This window comes from Mobula birostris, chromosome 7 (assembly GCF_030028105.1).
Source record: "Mobula birostris isolate sMobBir1 chromosome 7, sMobBir1.hap1, whole genome shotgun sequence".
Lineage (NCBI taxonomy): Eukaryota > Metazoa > Chordata > Chondrichthyes > Myliobatiformes > Myliobatidae > Mobula > Mobula birostris.
In genome coordinates, this window is record NC_092376.1 from 168215321 (window position 1) to 168235252 (window position 19932).

At 43.4% G+C, this 19932-nt stretch overlaps 1 protein-coding gene across 2 annotated transcripts in view; it reads right to left on the reverse strand.

Annotated features, from left to right (window-relative positions):
* rad50 (RAD50 homolog, double strand break repair protein) overlaps window positions 1–19932 on the reverse strand; it is a 200868-nt gene that overhangs the window by 63800 nt on the left and 117136 nt on the right. For both annotated transcript variants that reach the window (XM_072264068.1, XM_072264067.1), the window contains exons 15-20: window positions 17401–17590; window positions 12912–13038; window positions 12026–12219; window positions 9290–9400; window positions 7620–7712; window positions 6270–6383 (exon numbers count right to left, since the gene is read on the reverse strand). In XM_072264068.1, the coding sequence (XP_072120169.1) occupies window positions 6270–6383; window positions 7620–7712; window positions 9290–9400; window positions 12026–12219; window positions 12912–13038; window positions 17401–17590 (829 nt within the window). The remainder of the gene's footprint in view (window positions 1–6269; window positions 6384–7619; window positions 7713–9289; window positions 9401–12025; window positions 12220–12911; window positions 13039–17400; window positions 17591–19932) is intronic.

Sequence of the window (19932 nt, forward strand, 5' to 3'; positions counted from 1 at the left end):
ATGTTCTCAATATTAATCGCTTATCTATCCATCTACTTACTAATTATCATCTTCTTTTCTGTATTTGCACAACTTACTATATTTTACACACTGGCTGTCTGCCCTGTTGGTGCGGTCCTTCACTGATTCAATTATGGTTATTGGACTGAGTATGCCCACAAGGAAATGAATTTCAGGGTTGTATATGGTGACATACAGTGGCATACAAAAGTTCGGGCACCCCTGGTCAAAATTTCTGTTACTGTGAATAGCTAAGTGAGTAAAAGATGAACTGATTTTCAAAAGGAATGAAGTTAAAGATGACGCAAACACAAGGAAATCTGCAGATGCTGGAATTCCAAGCAACACACATAAAAGTTGCTGGTGAACGCAGTAGGCCACGCAGCATCTATAGGAAGAGGTACAGTTGACATTTCGGGCCGAGACCCTTCGTCAGGACTATCTCTTCTTGCTTAAAATACTAAAGAAATTTGTGATCTTTAACCTTATGCTTTTTGGAAATCAGGTCATCTTTTACGTGCTTAGCTATTCACAGTAACAGAAATTCTGACCAGGGGTGCCCAAACTTTCGCATGCCATTCTATATGTACTTCGATAATAAATTTACTTTGAACTTTGTGTTGCTCTAGTAGACAGAGTAAGGGATTGATAGAGTGTAAAGTCCCAAAGGTTGCTATTGTTATATGCCAGCTTACAAAATCTTGTATCAAAATGGCACCTTAGCAGAGTATTCATTACATAAATACAACTTTGAGTACAGACAATTCTATAAAATTCCAAGCTAATTCTTAAAAACAATTTCTATTCTTCTTTATAATAATCCATTTGTCGTCTTCTTGTTATTTTACACGTTACTATACTATTGGAATTTCCTTCATTTGGCTTTCAGCTTAAACTCTCAGAATGATTAAGACTTCCTGTATCTGATCTATGAGAACTCAACAGGTCAGGCAGCATCTATGGAAAGGAAAAAAACAGTCAAAGTTTTGAGTCGAGACCCCTCATCAGGGCTGGAAAGGAATTGGGGAAGAAGCCAGAATCTTTTCTCTTAGAAAGGATTTAAGTCTCAAACTTTGTGGAATCGCTGAGAGAAGAATAAGATTGGAATATGGGGAGGAAGGGATGGTAGCAAGTGTTCAGTGAACTAATCAAATGGCTGCTAAAATTTCACAGGCTTGCACATGAAGCAGCGTGATATTAAATGTACTTAACTACATCTGTGAAAAGAGCAAGAAATGAATGGTAAATAGCAAACCCATATCCATGTAATTTATGTTCAATAGTTCAACAGTTCCATTTAATATCAGATGTATCCAATCTACAACCTAAATTTCATGTTCTTCGCAGACATCCACGAAAACAGAACAATGCCCTAAAGAATGAGCGACAGTAAAAACGTTGGAACCCTAAAGCCCCCCCTCCCACGCACAGGCATCAGTAAAGCAACGACCCTCCCCGTCCCAGGCAAGCAATAGTAAAGCTTCCAAGCAAGACCATGCATCTGCAGTACAATAAAAAACTAATCGTTCACCCGAGAATTTGACCTACTCCAGGCTCTCTCTCTCCCCCTAATACAGGAGCAGGGAGGAGTCACTTTGCGAGAGGGAAGAAATAAACAGAACAACTTGCTGATTTACAGTGTTTAAGTCCGCCATGTGGAAGCAATATTCAAAGGTTGTACGCCATGATGCAATTGTAACTGGTCCTTTCAGATGTAGCTTTTTACCTCAGTCTTAAACTATTCTTCCTCCTGGCCAGATGGCATTAGCACGCCATCTTGTGTCCTGATTGAAAAAGAGCTTCAAGTTCCATCTTTAATACCAAGAATTCCAATTTCCATTGTTTAGGGACCTTCCTGTTTGACCCAACCTCTCACCCAAACTCTGTGCACCATTATCAACTGCTCTGCACCTTTCTGAATCTTCTATCACTGGAAACAGATTCCGTCTGTTTGCGGGAGCTCGTTAAGGGCATATCTACTGCCATGTTACCTAAACTACAACAATAACAACACCAGTATTAGACACCTAGAGACCAACAATAACACTACATAAATTCAAATCTGTCTTTCCTTTAGCAGAATTAAACTTAATTCCAGCTCAACGATAGGTTTTTTTTCCACTGGCCTACAGAACATAGTTCCCAACACATCTACACTCAGTAGCCACTTTATTAGGTACATCTGAACACCAGCTCATCAACGTAAATTTCTAATCAGCCAATCATGCGGCAGCAACTCAGTGCATAAAAGCATGCAGACATGGTCAAGAGGCTCTGTTGTTGTTCAGACCAAACATCAGAGTGGGGGAAGAAACGTGATCTGGGCGACTTTGACCACGGAATGATTCTGCTGCCAGACGGGGTGACTTGAGCATCTCAGAAACTGCTGATCTCCTGAGATTTTCACGCACAACAGTCTCCAGAGTTTACAGAGAATAGTGTGAAAAATGAAAAAAAAAATTCAGTGAGCAGAAATTCTCTAGGTGAAGAGGCATTGTTACTGAGAGAAGAATGGCAAGACTGGTTCAAGCTGAAAAGAAAGTGACCGTAACTCAAATATCCACGCATTACAATAGCATGCAAAAGACAATCTCTGCACGACACATCGAGCCTTGAAGTGGTCTCACTTTAAGGATCCTTTACCTTGGTATTTCATGTTCTCGTTATCTACTGCTATTTACTTCTATTTGCAGTTGCAATTTGTTGTTTTCTGCTTGATCTTTCATTGATCCTGTTATAGTTACAATTCTATAGATTTGCTGACTAAGCCTGCAGAAAAATGAATCTCAGGGTTGCAGACGGTGACATATACAGTATGTACTCTGATAATAACATTTACTTTGAACTTTCAATGGGCTACAGAAGACCATGAACATACAGGAGATATCTAATAAAGTGGTCGCTGAGAATATTTCTTTATTGTGAAACACCCCCTTAGTGCAAACCCACTGCATACCCTGTTGTTCAGTCCCCATCAACTCTACTTTTCAAGTCCTTACAATCTGATCTACTCCTATCAACAACTCATGAGCATTTTGCTCTGACATTATTCTTAACCACTCTGTTTTGTGACTGGATTCATCCTCAAAAATGTGTTTCGAACAGCCTTCACTCAGCAGCACTGATGGTTTCCTGACTGTCCTTTGTCCAAACGGGAAGGAGAAGATTTGGCTCACTTTGTTAATGGTGGTTCTGAGCAAAGGCGAACCCACTAACCTGCCCTTTTAAGCAACACATGCAGAATGCTGGAGGAACTCAGCAGGCCAGGCAGCCTCTATGGGAAACAGTACAGTCGACGCTTCGGGCTCGAGACCCTTCAGCAGGACTAGAGGAAAAAAAGATGAGGAGTCAGAGCTAGAAGGTGCGGGCAGGAGAGAAAGAAACACAAGGTGATAGGTGAAACTGGGGGGGGGGCAGGTAAAGTAAAGGGCTGGGAATTTGATTGGTGAGATACAGGGCTGGGGAAGGGGAATCATATAGGAGAAAACAGAAGGACATGGAAGGAGGAAAAGAGGGAGGAGCATCAGAGGGAGGTGATGGGCAGGCAAGGAGAGAAGATGAGCGAGGGAAAGGGGGATAGGGAATGGTGAAGAGCGGGTGGGCATTACCAGAAGTTTGAGAAATCCATGTTTATTCCATCATGTTTGGAGGCTACCTAGACAGAATATAAGGTGTTGCTCCTCCAGTCTAAGTGTGGCCTCATTGCGACAGTAGAGGAGGCCATGGATTGACATATTGGAATGGGAATAGGAAATGGAATTTAAGTGAGTGGCCACTGGGAGATCCTGCTTTCTCTGGCAGACGGAGCACAGGTGCTTGGCGAAACAGTCTTTCAATCTATGTTGGGTCTCACCGATATACAGGAGGTCACACCGGGAGCACCAGTTGACCCCAACAGACTCACATGTGAAGTGTCGCCTCACCTTGTAGGACTGTTTCGGGCCCTGAATGGTGGTGAGGGGAGAGGCGTAAGGGCAGGTGCAGCACTTGTTCCGCTTGCAGGGATAAGTGCCTGGAGGGAGATAGCGGGGAGGGTCAAATGGACAAGGGAGCCACGTGGGGAGTGATCCCTGTGGAAAGCAGAAAGTGGGGGTGGGCGGGGTGGGGGGAAGAAGGTGATGGCGTGGGAGACAATGGCTTGGTGCTCTATCTTGCTGAGGCCGAGCAGCAACTGTGAGACACTTCCTCTCACTTACCCCTCGAAAAGGATCCTACTAAGGAGTTCCAGGCCATTTTCTCCCACACCATCACCAACCTTATCAGCTCTGGGGATCTCTCACCCACTGTCACCAACCTCGCATTTCCCGCACCTCCCGTTTCTACCTCCTACCCAAGATCCATAAATCTGCTCGTCCAGATAGACTCATTGCTTCAGCTTGTTCCTGCCCCACTGAACTCATACCTGCATACCTTGACTCAGTTTTATCCACCCTGGTTCAGTCCCTTCCTACCTACATCCGTGACACTTTACATGCTCTTCTCAATAATTTTAACCTCCCTGGCCCCAAGCATCTCATTTTCACCATGGATGTCCAGTCCCTATACACGTCCAGCCCCCACCAAAAAGGCCTCAAAGCTCTCCGTTTCTTTCTGGACACCAGACTCAACCAGTTCCTCTCCACCACCTCTCTCTTTCATCCAGTGGAACTTGTCCTCACTCTCAATAATTTCTCCTTTGGCTCCTCCCACCTTCTTCAAACAAAAGTGTAGCCACGGGCACTCACATGGGTCCCAGCTATGCCTGCCTTTTTGACGGCTTTGTGGAACAGTCTATGTTCCAAGCCTATAATGGTGTCACTCCCTTTTTCCTATACTACATCAACTGCATTGGTGTTGCTTCCTGCACCCACGGGGAGCTCATTGACTTCATGAACTTTGCCTCCAACTTCCACTCTGCCCTCAAATTTACCTGGTCATTTCCGACACCTCTCTCCCCTTTCTTGATCTTTCTGTCTCTATCTCTGGAGACAGCTTATCCACTGATGCCTCTTATAAACACACAGACTCTCACAGCTATCTAGACTATACCTCTTCCCACCCTGCTACTTGTAAAAATGCCATCCCCTTCTCTCAGTTCCTCCATCTCTGTTGCATCTGTTCTCAGGATGAGGCTTTTCATTCCACAATGAAGGAGATGTCCTCCTTCTTCAAAGAAAGAGGTTTCCCTTCCTCCACCATCAGCGCTGCCCTCAACCATATCTCTTCCATTTTGCGCATGCCTGCCCTCACCCCATCCTCCCCCCACCCCAACAGGGACAGAGTTCCTCTTGTCCTCACCTACCACCCCACCAGCCTCTGCGTCCAGCACATAATTCTCCAACTTCCGCCACCTCCAACAAGATCCCAATACCAAGTACAACTTTCCCTCCCCCACTTTTTCTGTTTCCACAGGGATCACTCCCTCTGTGCCTCCCTTGTCCGTTTGTCTCTCCCCACTGATCTCCCTCTTGGCACTTATCCTTGCAAGTGGGACAAGTGCTACACCTGCCTCTACACCTCCCCCCTCACTACCAATCAGGGCCTCAACAAGTCCTTCCAGGTGAGGCGACCCTTCACCTGTGAGTCTGTTGTGGTCACCTACTGTATTTGGTGCTTCCGGTGTGGCCTCCTGTTTATCAGTGAGACCCGACAAAGACTGGGAAACCACTTCACTGAGCATCAGAAAAAGCAGGATCTCCCAGTGGCCACTCCTTTTAATTCTACTTCCCATTCCCATTCCGACATGTCAATCCATGGCCTCCTCACCTGTCGCGATGAGGCCACACTCAGGTTAGAGAAGCAACACCTTATATTCCATCTGGGTAGCCTCCAACCTGATGGCATAAACATTGATTTCTCCAACTTCCAGTAATGCCCCCATTTTCCCTCTCTCACCTTATCTCCTTGCCCGCCCATCACCTCCCTCTGGTGCTCCTCCCCCATTTTCTTTCTTCCATGGTCTTCTGTCCTCTCCTATCAGATTCCCCCTTCTCCAGCCAATCAACTTCCCAGCTCTTTACTTCACCCCTCCCAGTTTCACTTATCACCTTGTGTTTCTTCCTCACTCCCCCTCCCCAATGTTCTAACTCTGACTCCTCGTCTTTCTATCTTCAGTCCAGCATTTTATGTGTGTTCCTTGTGATCGGACTGCACTTTTAAATGTTGTTAGATTCACAGCCTGTTGTGTATAAACCTGTGGCTGTCTCATCAGATTCAGAGACCTAGTTAGTAAGATCACAAAATCTGCTTAAACGTGCATCAATTCACAAAGGCTAAAATTCTTCACTTACTTTCTGAGTATCGATGTCCTTTCGTATGGTCTCCATTTCCTTGTGTATCTTCTCCCGCTGTTTCTCAGCTTCACTTAGTTGAGTTGTAGTGTCCTGAAGTTCGGACTCTTTTTGCTTGGAAAGGAAAGCAAACACACAGCCATCACAACAAATCATTTCACAGAATTGTACAGCACAAAATTTACGGTCCAAGTCCTGGTGTACATGCCAGCTGAACGAATCTAACTACCCCTGTACTATTCACCAGCTCTTGACATAGTTTATTCCTCTTTGTGTAGAGCCAGGCGCCTCCAGTGTTTATGCAAACAACACACACAAAATGCTGGAGGAATTCAACAGCTCAGGCAGCATCTATAGAAAGGAATAAACAGTCAATTATTCGAGCCCAAACAATTCATCAAGTTGGTCACTACACCGACAGAACAGAAGGAGGTGTTGTATGTTTGAGGTGCTGCTATTTGTCTGGGTTGCCTCCAATCTGACGATGTTTATGATGCAAACACGGTTTCTCCTACTCCTGGTAATTTCTTCCCTCCCTCTCCTTCTTTATTCTTGCATTCACCATTCTGGTTCCCATTACTCCTTCTATTCTCTTCGCCCACCTATCACTTCCCTCTGGTGCCCCTTCTCCTATTGGTCCACTCTCTTCTCCTATCAGATTCTTTCTTCTTCAGGCCTTTACATTTCCCAGCTATCACCTACCAGCTTCTCAGTTAATTCCCCTCGCCCAGCCAGCCACCTTCCCCTTCATCTGGCTTCACCTATCACCCTGCCCACTTCTACTTCTCCCCACCCCCACTTTCTCGTTCGGGCTTCTTCCCCATTCCTTTCCAGTCCTGATGAAGAGTCTGACCTCTTCATAGACATTGCCTGACATAGCGAGTTGCTCCAGCATTTTGCATGTGTAGCTCTGGATTTCCAGCATTGGCAGAATCTGATTATCCAGGCAACTGTGAAACTAGAGAGCATGCTAGTAGACTCCCACAGATCTGGAATGAAGAAACTTTATTCGATGCTTCTATAATCTATAACCACAAATTTTAGATCGATGCCCCATAGTTTGCTGACCAAATGGGCAGCATGGTAGTGCAGTGGTTAGTGTAACACTATTACAGTCCCAGCGACTTGCATTCAAATCCACTGCTGTCAGTAAGGAGTTTGTACAGTCTCTCTGTGACTGTGTGTGGACATCCTCCAGGCCTCCAGTTTCCTCCCACATTCCAAATGGTAGCATATTAGATTAATGGGTCACATGGCTGTAAATGGGCCATGTGGACTGGCTGAGATGCAAGGGCCTGTTACCGAGCTGTATCTCTAAATTAAAAAAAAATATGTCCAGACAGACTTTACCTCTTTATGCTCATCTCTTCTTTCTTTGATGTATCTTTCAATGTCTCTTGCATAAGCATCAATATTTTTCATTTTGTCTTTGACTTCATTTATCTGGAAATTAAAGAGTTATAGAGAAGTAAACATCTCTGTAAATTTTGATTCCTCTCTGCACAAAACCATCTATTTAATTTTTTGACGTCGGCTTCCTTAGGATTCTCTTGCACTCCTGGGCAAGTACGACCTGATGCTGGTCACCTGAAAGGGTTTCATTTCTCCTTTTGCAATTTAATTTAGAGTCAGGGCACTACAGCACACTAGCCTTTAGATCTAACGAAGTCCCCAATGACCACAGTGCCCTCTCAGCTTGTCCCAATCTCTTAAATTCGGCCCGCATCCCACAAAGCCTGCCGTCCGTGGACCTCTCCATTCGTCTAATCATACTCAATTCACATCGAGAACCCGACTGTCACATGAAGGACATGGGGCAGGAACTAAATTGAAGAAATGGCCTACTTCAGTGGTGTGGAGGCTACTGAATGAAACACAATACACACTCCATGGCCACTTTATCAGGCACAGGAGTAGAACTTGGAGTGGTCTTCTGTTGCTGTAGTCCATCCACTACAAAGTTCGGTGTACAAGTGCTCAGAGATGCTTCACTGCACACCACTGTTGTAATGCGTGGTTATTTGAGTTACTGTCACTTTGAAAGAGTACCTGGAGGAGACCCAAGTGGTCACTGCCTGTACCTAATAAAATGGCCACTAAGTGTATATTAATCTTATGCTGCTGCAACCCATCCAACTTCAAGGTTTGACATGCCATGCATGCAGAGATGCTCTTCTGCACAGCAATGTTGTAGCACATGGCTATTTGAGTTACCGTTGCCACCCTGTCAGCCTGAACCAGTCTGGCCTTTCTCCTCAGACCTCTCTCATTAACAAGGTAACACACATGAAAGTTGCTGGTGAACGCAGCAGGCCGGGCAGCATCTCTAGGAAGCGGTACAGTCGACGTTTCGGGCCGAGACCCTTCGTCAGGACTAACTGAAGGAAGAGCTAGTGGAAGAGCTCTCTTACTAGCTCTTCTTTCAGTTAGTCCTGACGAAGGGTCTCGGCACAAAACGTCGACTGTACCTCTTCCTAGAGATGCTGCCTGGCCTGCTGCGTTCACCAGCAACTTTCATGTGTGTTGCTTGAAATTCCAGCATCTGCAGATTTCCTCGTGCATCCATCATTAATAAGGTGTTTTTAATGAAAGAGGCCTTTAAAAAGCAAAGTCCTTTTGCCCACAGAACTGCCACTCACTGGATGATGTTTTTACCTGTTTTGCCCACCTTTCTCTGTAAGATCTAGAGACTGGTGTGTGTGAAAATCTCAGTCATTTCTGAAATACTCAAACCATCCCATCTGGCACCAACAATCATTCCATGGTCAAAGTCACTTGGATCACACTTCTTCCCCAATCTAATGTTTGGTCTGAACAACAACTGAACTTCTTGACCATGCCTGCATATTTTTATGCTTTGAGTTGCTGTCACATAACTGGTTGATTAGATATTTGCATTAGCGAGCACGTGCACAAGTGTACCTAATGAGGTGGCCACTAAGTCCATTTGAGACAATAATCTGGGGCTAAGCATTTAAACATTACCGACTGGAACTCAAATAAATCAGTTTGCTCCTGACCTTATCCTGCATCTCCTTGTAGCTGGTATTTTTCCGCTCCATCAGCTCTTGCTTTTCCTCCCGTAGTTTATTCAGAGTTGTAGCTATTGGAGATAACTGTTCCCTAGATTCCTGCAAAAGAGCAAACTTGCATTAAAGGTGTTTGAATTTAATAAGTAGATAATCGTTAAAAATTGTGTATCAGCTAGGTAACACTACAAGTTCTATTTAAGCTCACTGCTGCATACGCAACAACAAATGGTTTCTCATCTGAAGTTGTAGTCGACATGAAGCCCCAAATTTCTGCCCTAGAGAAGAGTGTGAACAACAAGAGACATGCAGTTCTCGGGTATATTGTCTCACATGCAAGGCTTTTCAGTAAGTAGTAACGAAACACTTGGATTATGCGGAAAGGGCACCCACCACAAGCAGGTCCAACCCTGTTTTCACACAACATCTACAAAGGTAGGCTTCCCAGTCAAGGGCCATATGCCACAAAATAGACACTGACCTTTTCCCTCTCTGGCTCAACAGACTAAAGCCAACTGCCCGCTGCTCATATCTCAGAAACTTGTCGGGGAACTGTCCTCACTGGGTCTGAACACCTCCCTCTGCAATTGGATACTGGACTTCTGAACAGTCAGTCCATGTGGGCAGCAATGTCTCTTGTCCCATTATGCTCAGCACTGTCACTCCCTAGGCTGGGTGCTCAGCCCCCTGCTGTTCACACTGCTGACGCATGACCGTGTCGCAGGATCCAGCTCAAACCGTGTCATCAAGTTTGCGGATGACACAGCGGCTGGCCTTATCAGGAACGATGATGAGATAAGAGTACAGAGAGGAACTGGAGCGGCTGGTGGATTGGTGTGAGAAGAACAACCTAAGCCTGAACGCGGAGACGATAAAGGAAATCACTGTGTACTTCAGGAATGTGTAGACGTACCACTCACCAATGAGAAAAATTGACTGCTCGATAAGAGAGCGTTAAGTGCACCAAGTCCGTGGGAGTTCACATCATGGATGGACTCACCTGGTCCCTTAATATCACCTTCCTGAACAAGAAGGCACAGCAGCACCTTTACTTCCTAAGAAGATTGAGGCAAGTAAGGCTCCCTACCCCCAGCTCCCCACCTTAACTGTGTTTTACAGGAGCACCATTCAGAGCATCCTGACAAGTTGCATTCCCATCTGGTATAGGGGCAATCGAGCATTGGACCAGAAGTTCCTACAAAGACACTTGAGAACAGCTGAGAGGATCATAGGGGCCGGGCGTCCATCGGGGAGATTTATCAGGAGCGCTGCATATGCAGGGCCCTTACTATTATTAAGGGTGCCACCCACTGATACAGCATCCTCTGACTTTCTACCATCAGGCAGGAGACTACGATGTTTAAAAACGAGAATGGTTAGAATGAGAACCAGTTTCTTCCTCCAGGCCAAAGGGCTTCCGAACTCCCTGTCACACCGTATTTGAAGAGTCACTGGTTAATCTGTTCCATACCTTACAACATTTAATATTAATGCACTTTAGTTTGTTATTTATGTGTGATTCATTTGTAAAATTTATCCTTACATTAGTTATTGTGCATTATGTGTGTTAAATGTACTTCTGTGCTTTACATCCTGCTTCGATGAAGTGTTGTCTTATTTCTATATACATTATATGGTTATATACATGTATATTAAGGTAGACAACTGGGTCAGCATGGGCCTATTTCCAAGCCATATAACTCTCTAACAGTAGAAGTCTTGTGTGACTTGGAGAAAGTAACCTTTGCACAAAGTGCACTATCGCACTCAACTTCGAAATAGGGTCTATCGACCTCCTACATATGTAGGGTCACAATCCACTGATACTAACTGCAATCAACTGGCTTGCTGGCTCTGGATTCACTTTCAAGAACTTCAGTCCGGAGGGTCATTGGTTTAGTTTTTTGTTGTTTACATGATCTGTTTGGGTTTTTTTGGACATTGGGTGTTTGACAGTCTGTTTTAACGAGCCCTATTGGTTTTCTTTGTTTTTGGGTTGCCTGTAAGAAAACGAATTCCAAGGTTGAACATTGTTTTCATACTTAGATAAGAAATGTATTTTAAATTTTGGACTTTACAATTTTCAACTTGTCTGCTGGAAAAAAGCAGAATTTAGAATTGTTAGTTCTGAATTTTTTGAACAGAACATAAAGCAGATATTCTGAACAGAATATAAAGCAAATATTCCAGCTGGTGCTGAGAAATAATAGCAGTAGAACATTGTAAGATGGGGTCAGAAAGCTGAAGAACATTGTGAGGAAATGATTGGGGTAAAAACCTGACACTCGAATTTAGAGTCATAGAGCACTATGGTGCAGAAACAAGCCCTTTGGCCCATCTAGTCTGTGCTAAACTGTTATTCGGTCTCGTCCCATCAACCAGAACCTGGACCATAACCCCCCCACTCTGCTCCGATCCACGTAGTTACCTAGTTTGCTTTGCAGTGTAATAATAACAATTTATTTCTAGAGCACTTTTCACACAGATGGTGTGTTCAATGTGCTTTACAATGGGATATAAGGCAAAAAAGATGTTAGTTAAAAATGAGGTTAAATAAATAGGTTTTGAGCTGTCAATTAAAAGTGCCAACTGAGTCTGCATCCCTTATAATTTTAGGTATTGATTTCCATAGTTTAAGAGCAAAGTTGAAAAAAGTTGACCTGCCAAGTGGATGGCAAAGTAAGTGAAAGAAAGGCAGAGTCCTTAACAACGCTAATAATGTCATACTTGTACTTCCCTGTGTAGGGACTGAATCTCAGTGAAAAATTCTGCACTCTGCTCCTCCAGCTGTTGACGGTGCTGCATGTTGCTGGCGATCTGTAGTTTCTCAGCTCGGATCTCGTTGACAATGCTCTTCAGGTCCTGTATCTGCTCCTGCTGGTCCTGAATCATCTTCCTCTTCAGCTCGATTTTACTGGAAGCTGCCACGGAAACAGAGCCATCACAGTAAATGCAAATCAGCAATACTTTCGCAGCAGAAATTTGGGTCCTTTATTAATACTCAAGACACCATTATCACCCCTCAACTGGGGAGATAACTTCACTCACACCAACCCAGAACTGATTTCACAACCTATGGACTCACTTTTAGGGACTATGCAACTCATATTGCAGATTTATTTATTTAATATCATTATTTTCTTTATTCGTATTTACACAGTTTATTGTCCTTTGCACATTGGTTGCTTATCTGCCTTTATCATGCACAGTCTTTCATTGATTCTGTTGTGTTTATTTGTTTTTAATGTGAACGCCCACAAGAACATGAATCTCAGCAATTGCAGATTTTCTCTCGTTTAAAATTAAAGATGTACCAAGAGACCCGAACAGAAAAAATCTCAGCGATCTTAGGCTTTTAGGGTTAGGGTTAGAGAGATTTTGGAGATAGGCTGGTGTGAGAATCCAAAGGCATTTGGAAACAAAAATTAGGATTCTAATTGGGCAATTAGCTGACTGGAATAACAGATAGAACATGTTGGAAGAACTCAGCAGGTCAGGAAACATCTAGGGAGAGGAATAAACAGTCAACATTTTGAGCTGAGAAACTTCATCAGAACCCCAATCGGTGAAAGCAAGTACTTGTGCATTTAAAATTCTCTCCATTCCCCCTTACCTGTCTCCACTTGCAGCTGCATTTCTTGCTTCTCTTGATTGACTTGCTGCATTGTACGGTTCATGCTTACGCCCTGGAGCTTGGCAGCTTGCTGTGCAATCTTGCGCTCGACATCCCTCAAGTCTGTCTGGTGGAAGGGAAAGCACAGCTGTCAGTCACAAACATTTGAAACGGAATATCACAGGAGGAGTCAGGAAATTCCAGTGTGAACACTTTCAAAGAGCCTTCCAATTATTCTCAATCCTCTGCTTTTATTATATAGCTTACACAACGTTCCCAATTCAAATACAAATCCAACTGCCTTTTAAAAGCGGCCATAAAATTTATCACCACCCGTTCCATCACCAACATAGCATGCCCATGATGCTCGTCTGAAAAACAGAACAGGACATACCAACCAACAAAGCAACAGAGGAGCAGGGCTTGCTTCACTGTTGTTGCTTTGCCACTTGGCATATTCCCTGTTGTTGTGTTCTGCGTTGTTCTGCTGAGCATCGTAGGCACGTTGGTGCCAGAATGCGTGGTGACACTTGCAGGCCATTCCCCAGCACATTCTTAGGTGTAACGTTTGTCAGTGCAAATCACACATTTCACTTGTTTCTAAATACATGTGACAAAATAAGTGAATCTGAAATCTGAAAATCTTTTTTCATCCCAGTAAAGTGAAGGCACTCTTCATCATAATTTGCTCTTTGGTCAGATTTACGTCCAATTTACAAAATTTAAAAAAAAATTAAAAAGCCAGCCCTTGATTTTTTTTTGTTTTCGGAGGTTACCCCATAACAACATGAAAAGGGCTTGTAGTTCCACTCAGGCTTAAAATTATTGCTTCCTACCTCATCTGAAAATTAGATGGTTAAATAACCTTGACAATTACAGTCAGGTCTAATTCAAAACTCAATACTATTGTTGCAATAGCAAGGCATCTCTGCACAAACTTGAAGAATAAACTTGCTTAAAAGTTTTATTTATTTCTAGTTCTAGGGACAGCATAGTAACAGGCCCTTCCAGCCGGCACCGTGTAACCAATTAACCCATACGTCTTTGGAACATGGGAAGAAATCGAAGCACCCAGAGGAAACTCATGTGGTCATGGGGAGAACGTACGAATTCCTTGCAAACAGCAGCAGAATTGAACCTGGATAGCAGGCTCTGTAATAATGTTGTGCTAACCACTATGCTGCCCTCTACTGGCTCTAAGTCCCAATGACATTAAGTGATAAACTTGCAAGATTTTAGCACAAACTACACAGTTGAAATTGTAAAGAGATAACATAACCAAATTAGAGGTAATACTCAGTTAATGGAAACCTAGCTCCCTCACGTGGTTCTGCTCAGTAAGACAAAACCAGTGCATCAGAAGAGATTTTTTTAAAAAACCTAGCAGATTTAGGCAGGAGCAAACTTGAATTATCAGAAAATGCTAAGACTAGTCATGTTTTTTGTCAAACATTTGACATTTTAAAGTTTTACAGATATATTCTAACTTTAAGGAAACATTAAAAATGTAAGTTATTCAATGTACACTGGACTCAAAAAAAGTCCTCCTATGAAAAGTGACAGCATATTGGTTTTGTTGTCATAAAAATACAATGTAATTAGCACAGTAAACACCATTTTGTTTTAAATATCTAAGGTAATGGATACATTACGCTATCTACACTAATGATATTCTTCCAGTGTTACAGACCATAAACTGTCTAAAAGGACTAGCATCTTGCTCTAAAACTCCGCCACTATGCAACAAAGGACTGCCCCAGGATAAAGGGGAATTGGATGTCCAAATCTACAACTTACCACAATAATCACAGCCTCAGCAATAATGCATGGGTCTCTCACAAGGCAATTTAGTTTGTACCTTGTAAAAGGGGGTATTTTTCTGCTATTTCAAAGCAATAAATCAAGATGAAGTCCCAAAAGAAACAAGTGTATTCACACAACGTTTCACTTCAAATGTCGAATTAAATGTCAAATTGGTGGCGTAGAGATACCATCAGAGGTGTAAGGCGCTCCGCTAGCCGGCAGGTCACCCTTGGGCGAAATGCTTAACCACCACCCACCCCCAATCAGGGACATGTGAAGCCATGGGAACAGATGGTGGATGGTCATATGAGGAGCTGGTGGATATCACAAGTCCTGGTTATGCCACCACTAACGCCAGGCCAACAATCTCTTAAAATCATTGATAATGGTTGGGGTCATCTGTCTTGTAAAGACACTGCCCAGAAGGCAATGGCAAACCACTTCTGTAGAAAAACTTGCCAGGAACAATCGTGGTCAAAGACCATGATCACCCACATCATACAACATAGTTCATAATGATGATGATGATGATTATCTTAACATATCATTTGCACTACAATGAAACTTGTTTTTAATTTGTTTTCATTGTATCCTTTCTTGTAAGCATTGTGTATAATTTATGTTTAATAAGTTTTTCTTGTGAATGTTTGTGTATCTGATGCTCCATGCCTGTGATGTTGCTACAAGTAAGGTTTTCATTAAATACATTGAATTGTACATTTGACAATAAACTCAATTTTAACTTTTAAAACATCAGTTAGATCACATTGATGATTCATTTCTGTTGCCCCACTGTTTGAAGGGCATGACTGCACTGGACAGGATTTGAAGGAGTTTTACCAGGAAGTTGGCTGGGATGAAACAGTTCAGATTTGAGAACAGACTGGATGAGCTGGGTTGGTTTGCCTTAGAGCTGATTAGGGTTCTGATAGAGATATATAAAGTTATGTGGGGCATAGATAGGGAATGTAGTGGGAAACTTTTCTCAACAGCAGTGGAATCTATAACAAGAGGGTGCAGACCTGGGGGAAAAGGTAGAAAGGGGATCTGAAGACATTTTTTTCCTCACTCTGGTGGTAGTTGGTACTTAGAATGTCTTGCCTGAGATGTTGATGGAGGCCAGTACTCTCACAACATTTTAGTAATGCCTGGATGAGCATACTGGAAGATTATGGAACAATTGCTAGCAGGTGGGACTATGACAGCCATGTCATCAAGGTGCTGTTTCTGTACTGTCTGACATCAGATCAAACAAGCATGGTTGCTGAAGAGGGTTAAGAGTAGGAAAGTGGGATGGGCATAGAGATTTAGGCTGCAAATTCCAGTCCTGATGTGATGTAATGATCTGTTTGGATGGCAGCCAAAACAAATCTTTTCACTGCACCTCTGTACATGTGACAATAATAAACTTATTTTAATAATAGTATCCGAGGACCTAGATGTTTGGCTACAAGGCTACCAATTGCCAATAACAGTTTAGACAACCTTGATATTAAAGATGAATACAGAGAAGGATAGAGGTTTGTTACAATCACAAAGATGGAGAAAGGTACTGAGGTACAGTGAGAGCATAAAAATGCTCGTGTGGTAAGAATTTCACAACAGGGGGTTAAGGAAAGCCATAGCATGAGACCGAGCACATATACTCAGTGGTCACTTTATTCGGTACACCCGAATGTCTGCTCATGAATGCAAATATCTAATCAACCGATCACGTGGCAGCAACTCAATGCATAAAAGCATGCAGACATGGTCACGAGGTTCAGTTGCTGTTCAGACCAAACAACAGACTGCATAAGAAATGTGATCTAAGTGACTCTGACTATGGAAGGATTGTTGGTGCCAGACAGGGTGGTTTGAAAATCTCAGGAGGCGGCGCCGTTCTCCTCGTGACTGCGTTTCCTCCAGGTGCTCCCCGTGACTGCGCTCGGTATGTGCAGGAATTTAGCTCTCAGTCTTCTGCTCATTGGGTTTATTTCTCAAGCTCTTTGGTCTGGAATTGGAATCGCTTTATTTTTGACCCATGCATTGATATAGAAGGACAGAGGTAATGATCAACTGAAACAAGGTGACCGTGATCAGTGAAGACAAACCACTCAGTGTGGGAAACCAGCTGTCAAACTTCTGCAGTTTGTGTGATCTCATACTTTGTGCAAGCCTCCCAATCGTACTCAGCTGGAAGGAGCAGCAGCTGAGAGGTGCAGGAGATAGAAGCTCAGTGAACTGAAATCAGGAAATCAGGGAGGGAGGGATTAACTCTTCCCAGCGGAATTCTGTCCGCAATGGGTGTGACTTCAGCTACACTCTGGTGCACAATTTGGTCACACTTCCCAAGGTTACTGTAATCACTACAGTATCAGAGATAACTTATTCCATTCAATTCCCACTAATGTTTGTAAGGAGTCTGTACGTTCTCCCCATGGCTGCGTGGGTTTCCTCCAGATACTCAAGTCTCCTCCTACATTCCAAAGATGTAGGGATAAGGATTAAGTAAATTGTGGGCACGCTATGCTGGTGCCAGAAATGATGAATTTCATTGCATGTCTCAATGTACACGCACCAAATAATGTTAATCTTTCTTTCTTCCAAATATACTTTGCACCTCTTTCCACAGATGCTGCCTGACCTGCCACGTTCTCCAGCATTTTCTCTTTTATAATTTAGAACACAGCCTGCCTACTGGTACCTGGTATCTCTCCATGTGCGATATGTCTTGCAGACATAACTTTGCTGAGCCTTCTTGAGATATGAAGCGAGCAAGCTGAGTCTCCTCCTCCTCAATATCGCTTTTCAGGTGCTGAATATCTCGATTGATGCTCTGCAGTTTATTTCGAAGCTCAGGCAAATCTTTTTCTTTAAGTTCAGTGACTGTTTCCCTGCAGAACGGAATAAGTTTGATGGAAGTTTAAGTAAATGTTACAGACAAAAAAAAATGGACGCTGACCAAATGAGACAGAAAAATAGTTGAACCTTAAATAAATGCCTTGATGTATCTTGTGTAAGGTTGAGATTGCACCTGTTCTAGTCTTGTTTGTTATACGGCAAAACTCAATAGGCTTGTTTGTTTTACGGCAAAACTCATTGATGTTAATCTTGCTTCTGAATAAACTCAAATTTAGGCTGCATTTCTATAGATTGATGCAGCACCAAGTGCTTTCCAAATTCAGCCATCTACACAAAATGAAATGGGGGCTTAAACAATGATATTATGGGGGGAGGATATGGTAGGATGCATAAACCCTGAGTGCAAAGGACTCCAATCAAAATAACATGGTTAAAATTATGCAGAAACGCTGCCTAGGCCCTGAGGTTAGAATTTTTTTTGGACCAGACCTATTTTCTCTTTCAGACTAACGAAAATCCTGATGTCTCCTCATTTAAGAGACAGAGAAGTACAGCACAGAAGCAGCCCTTCGGCACACCTAGTTCATGCCAAAACCAGTTAAACTGCCTACTCCCATCGACCTGCACCAGGACCATAAACCTCCATACCCCAACCAACCATATACCTCTCCAAACTTCTCTCAAACGTTGAAATCGAGCTCGCATGCACCACTTGTGCTGGCAGCTCATTCCACACTCCCACGACCCTCTGAGTGAAGAAGTTTCCCCTCATGTTCCCCTAAAACTTTTCACCTTTCACCCTTAACCCATGACCTTTGGTTGAAGACCAGAAAGAGCCTGCTTGCAATTACCCTATCTATACCCCTCATAGTTTTGAATTAGGCAGGGACAGTGTGAAAGACTGCTAATGCGACATTAAACCCACTGTAAAGGGAGCACAAATTTAATCTAAAATTCAGTACATCCTGAAGAAATGGGATAATATCAGTGGAATTGGAGTAATTTTATTCAGAAATGAAATTAAAAAGGCCGGTTAAGAGGGGAAGGGTGAGGAGAATAAAGGAAATGTTGTGGACAGTGACACCAAACTGAATTATATATGTTCAGTGGCCACTTGATTAGGTACAGAGTATACCTAATAAAATGGCTATGGGAATGGAACCCGGGGTGGCCTTCTGTTGCTGTACACCACCTACTTCAAGGATTGACATTGATCTTTCTTTGTTTTTCACACCATTCTCTGTTAAATCTAGAGACTGTTGTGTTCTGATATTTGGTCTAAATTACAGCTGAACCTCGACTGTTTCTGCATGCTTTTCAAGAATAAGAATTAGTTTTATGCGTAGAGCTATTGCCACATGATTGGCTGATTAGATATTTCCAATATACTTGCACACCGAGGTGGTGTGCAGGTGTGTCCAATAATGTGGCCACAGAGTGTAAGTGCTGATGCGGCTCTGAATGGGCAGAGAAGGCTTCCTAATCACAGCTGGCGTCCTGGCGAGTCTGTCAATCAGAGGGGAGAGGAATTAGCCCAGTGAGGCTCGGCAGGAAGCTCAGGGTTATCTTGTGGACTCTACCGTGTTTTGCAGTCTGCAAGTGCAGGTGACAATAAAAAATAAATTTCAATTTGCTTTGGGTATCCAGTGACTGCAATGGACAGCACGGTAGTGTAGTGGTTAGCACAATGATTTACAGCACCAGGTAACACCAGTTCAATTCTTGCCGTTGCCTGTATGGAGTTCATACGTTTTCCCCCGTGACCGCATGGGTTTCCTCCGGGTGCTCCGCTTTCCTCCCACAGCCCACAGACGTACCGGTTGGTAGGTTAATTGGTTATTGTAAATTGTCCCGTGACGAGGCTAGGCTTAAATTGGAGATTGCTGAGTGGTGCAGCTCGGAAGACTGGAAGGGCCTATTCAGTGTTGTATCGCAACCAATCAATAAATAAATGAATAAAATCTTGTAACTCACTGTTCTAGCATTACCTTCGTTTTACAGCACCGTAACAGGCCCATCCAGCTGGCCCGACGAACCTGCTCCGCCCAATTGTACCCATGTGACCAATTAACCTACTAACCGTACATCTTCGGAATGTGGGAGGGAACTGGAGCACCCGGGGGAAATGCACGTGGTCACAGGGACACCTGCAAACTAATTACACACAGCGGTGGGGATTACACCAAGGTCACTGGAGCTGGAGTAGCATTACTCTAACTATCATGCTACCATGTCCCATCTCCTCTATTCTCATTCATTTCCTCATATTCCAAACTCTGCAGGTTGTAATTAACATCCCTTTATAACAGGGGTCCCCAAACTTTTTTGCACCGCGGACTGGCTTAATATTGACAATATTCTTGCGGACAGGCCG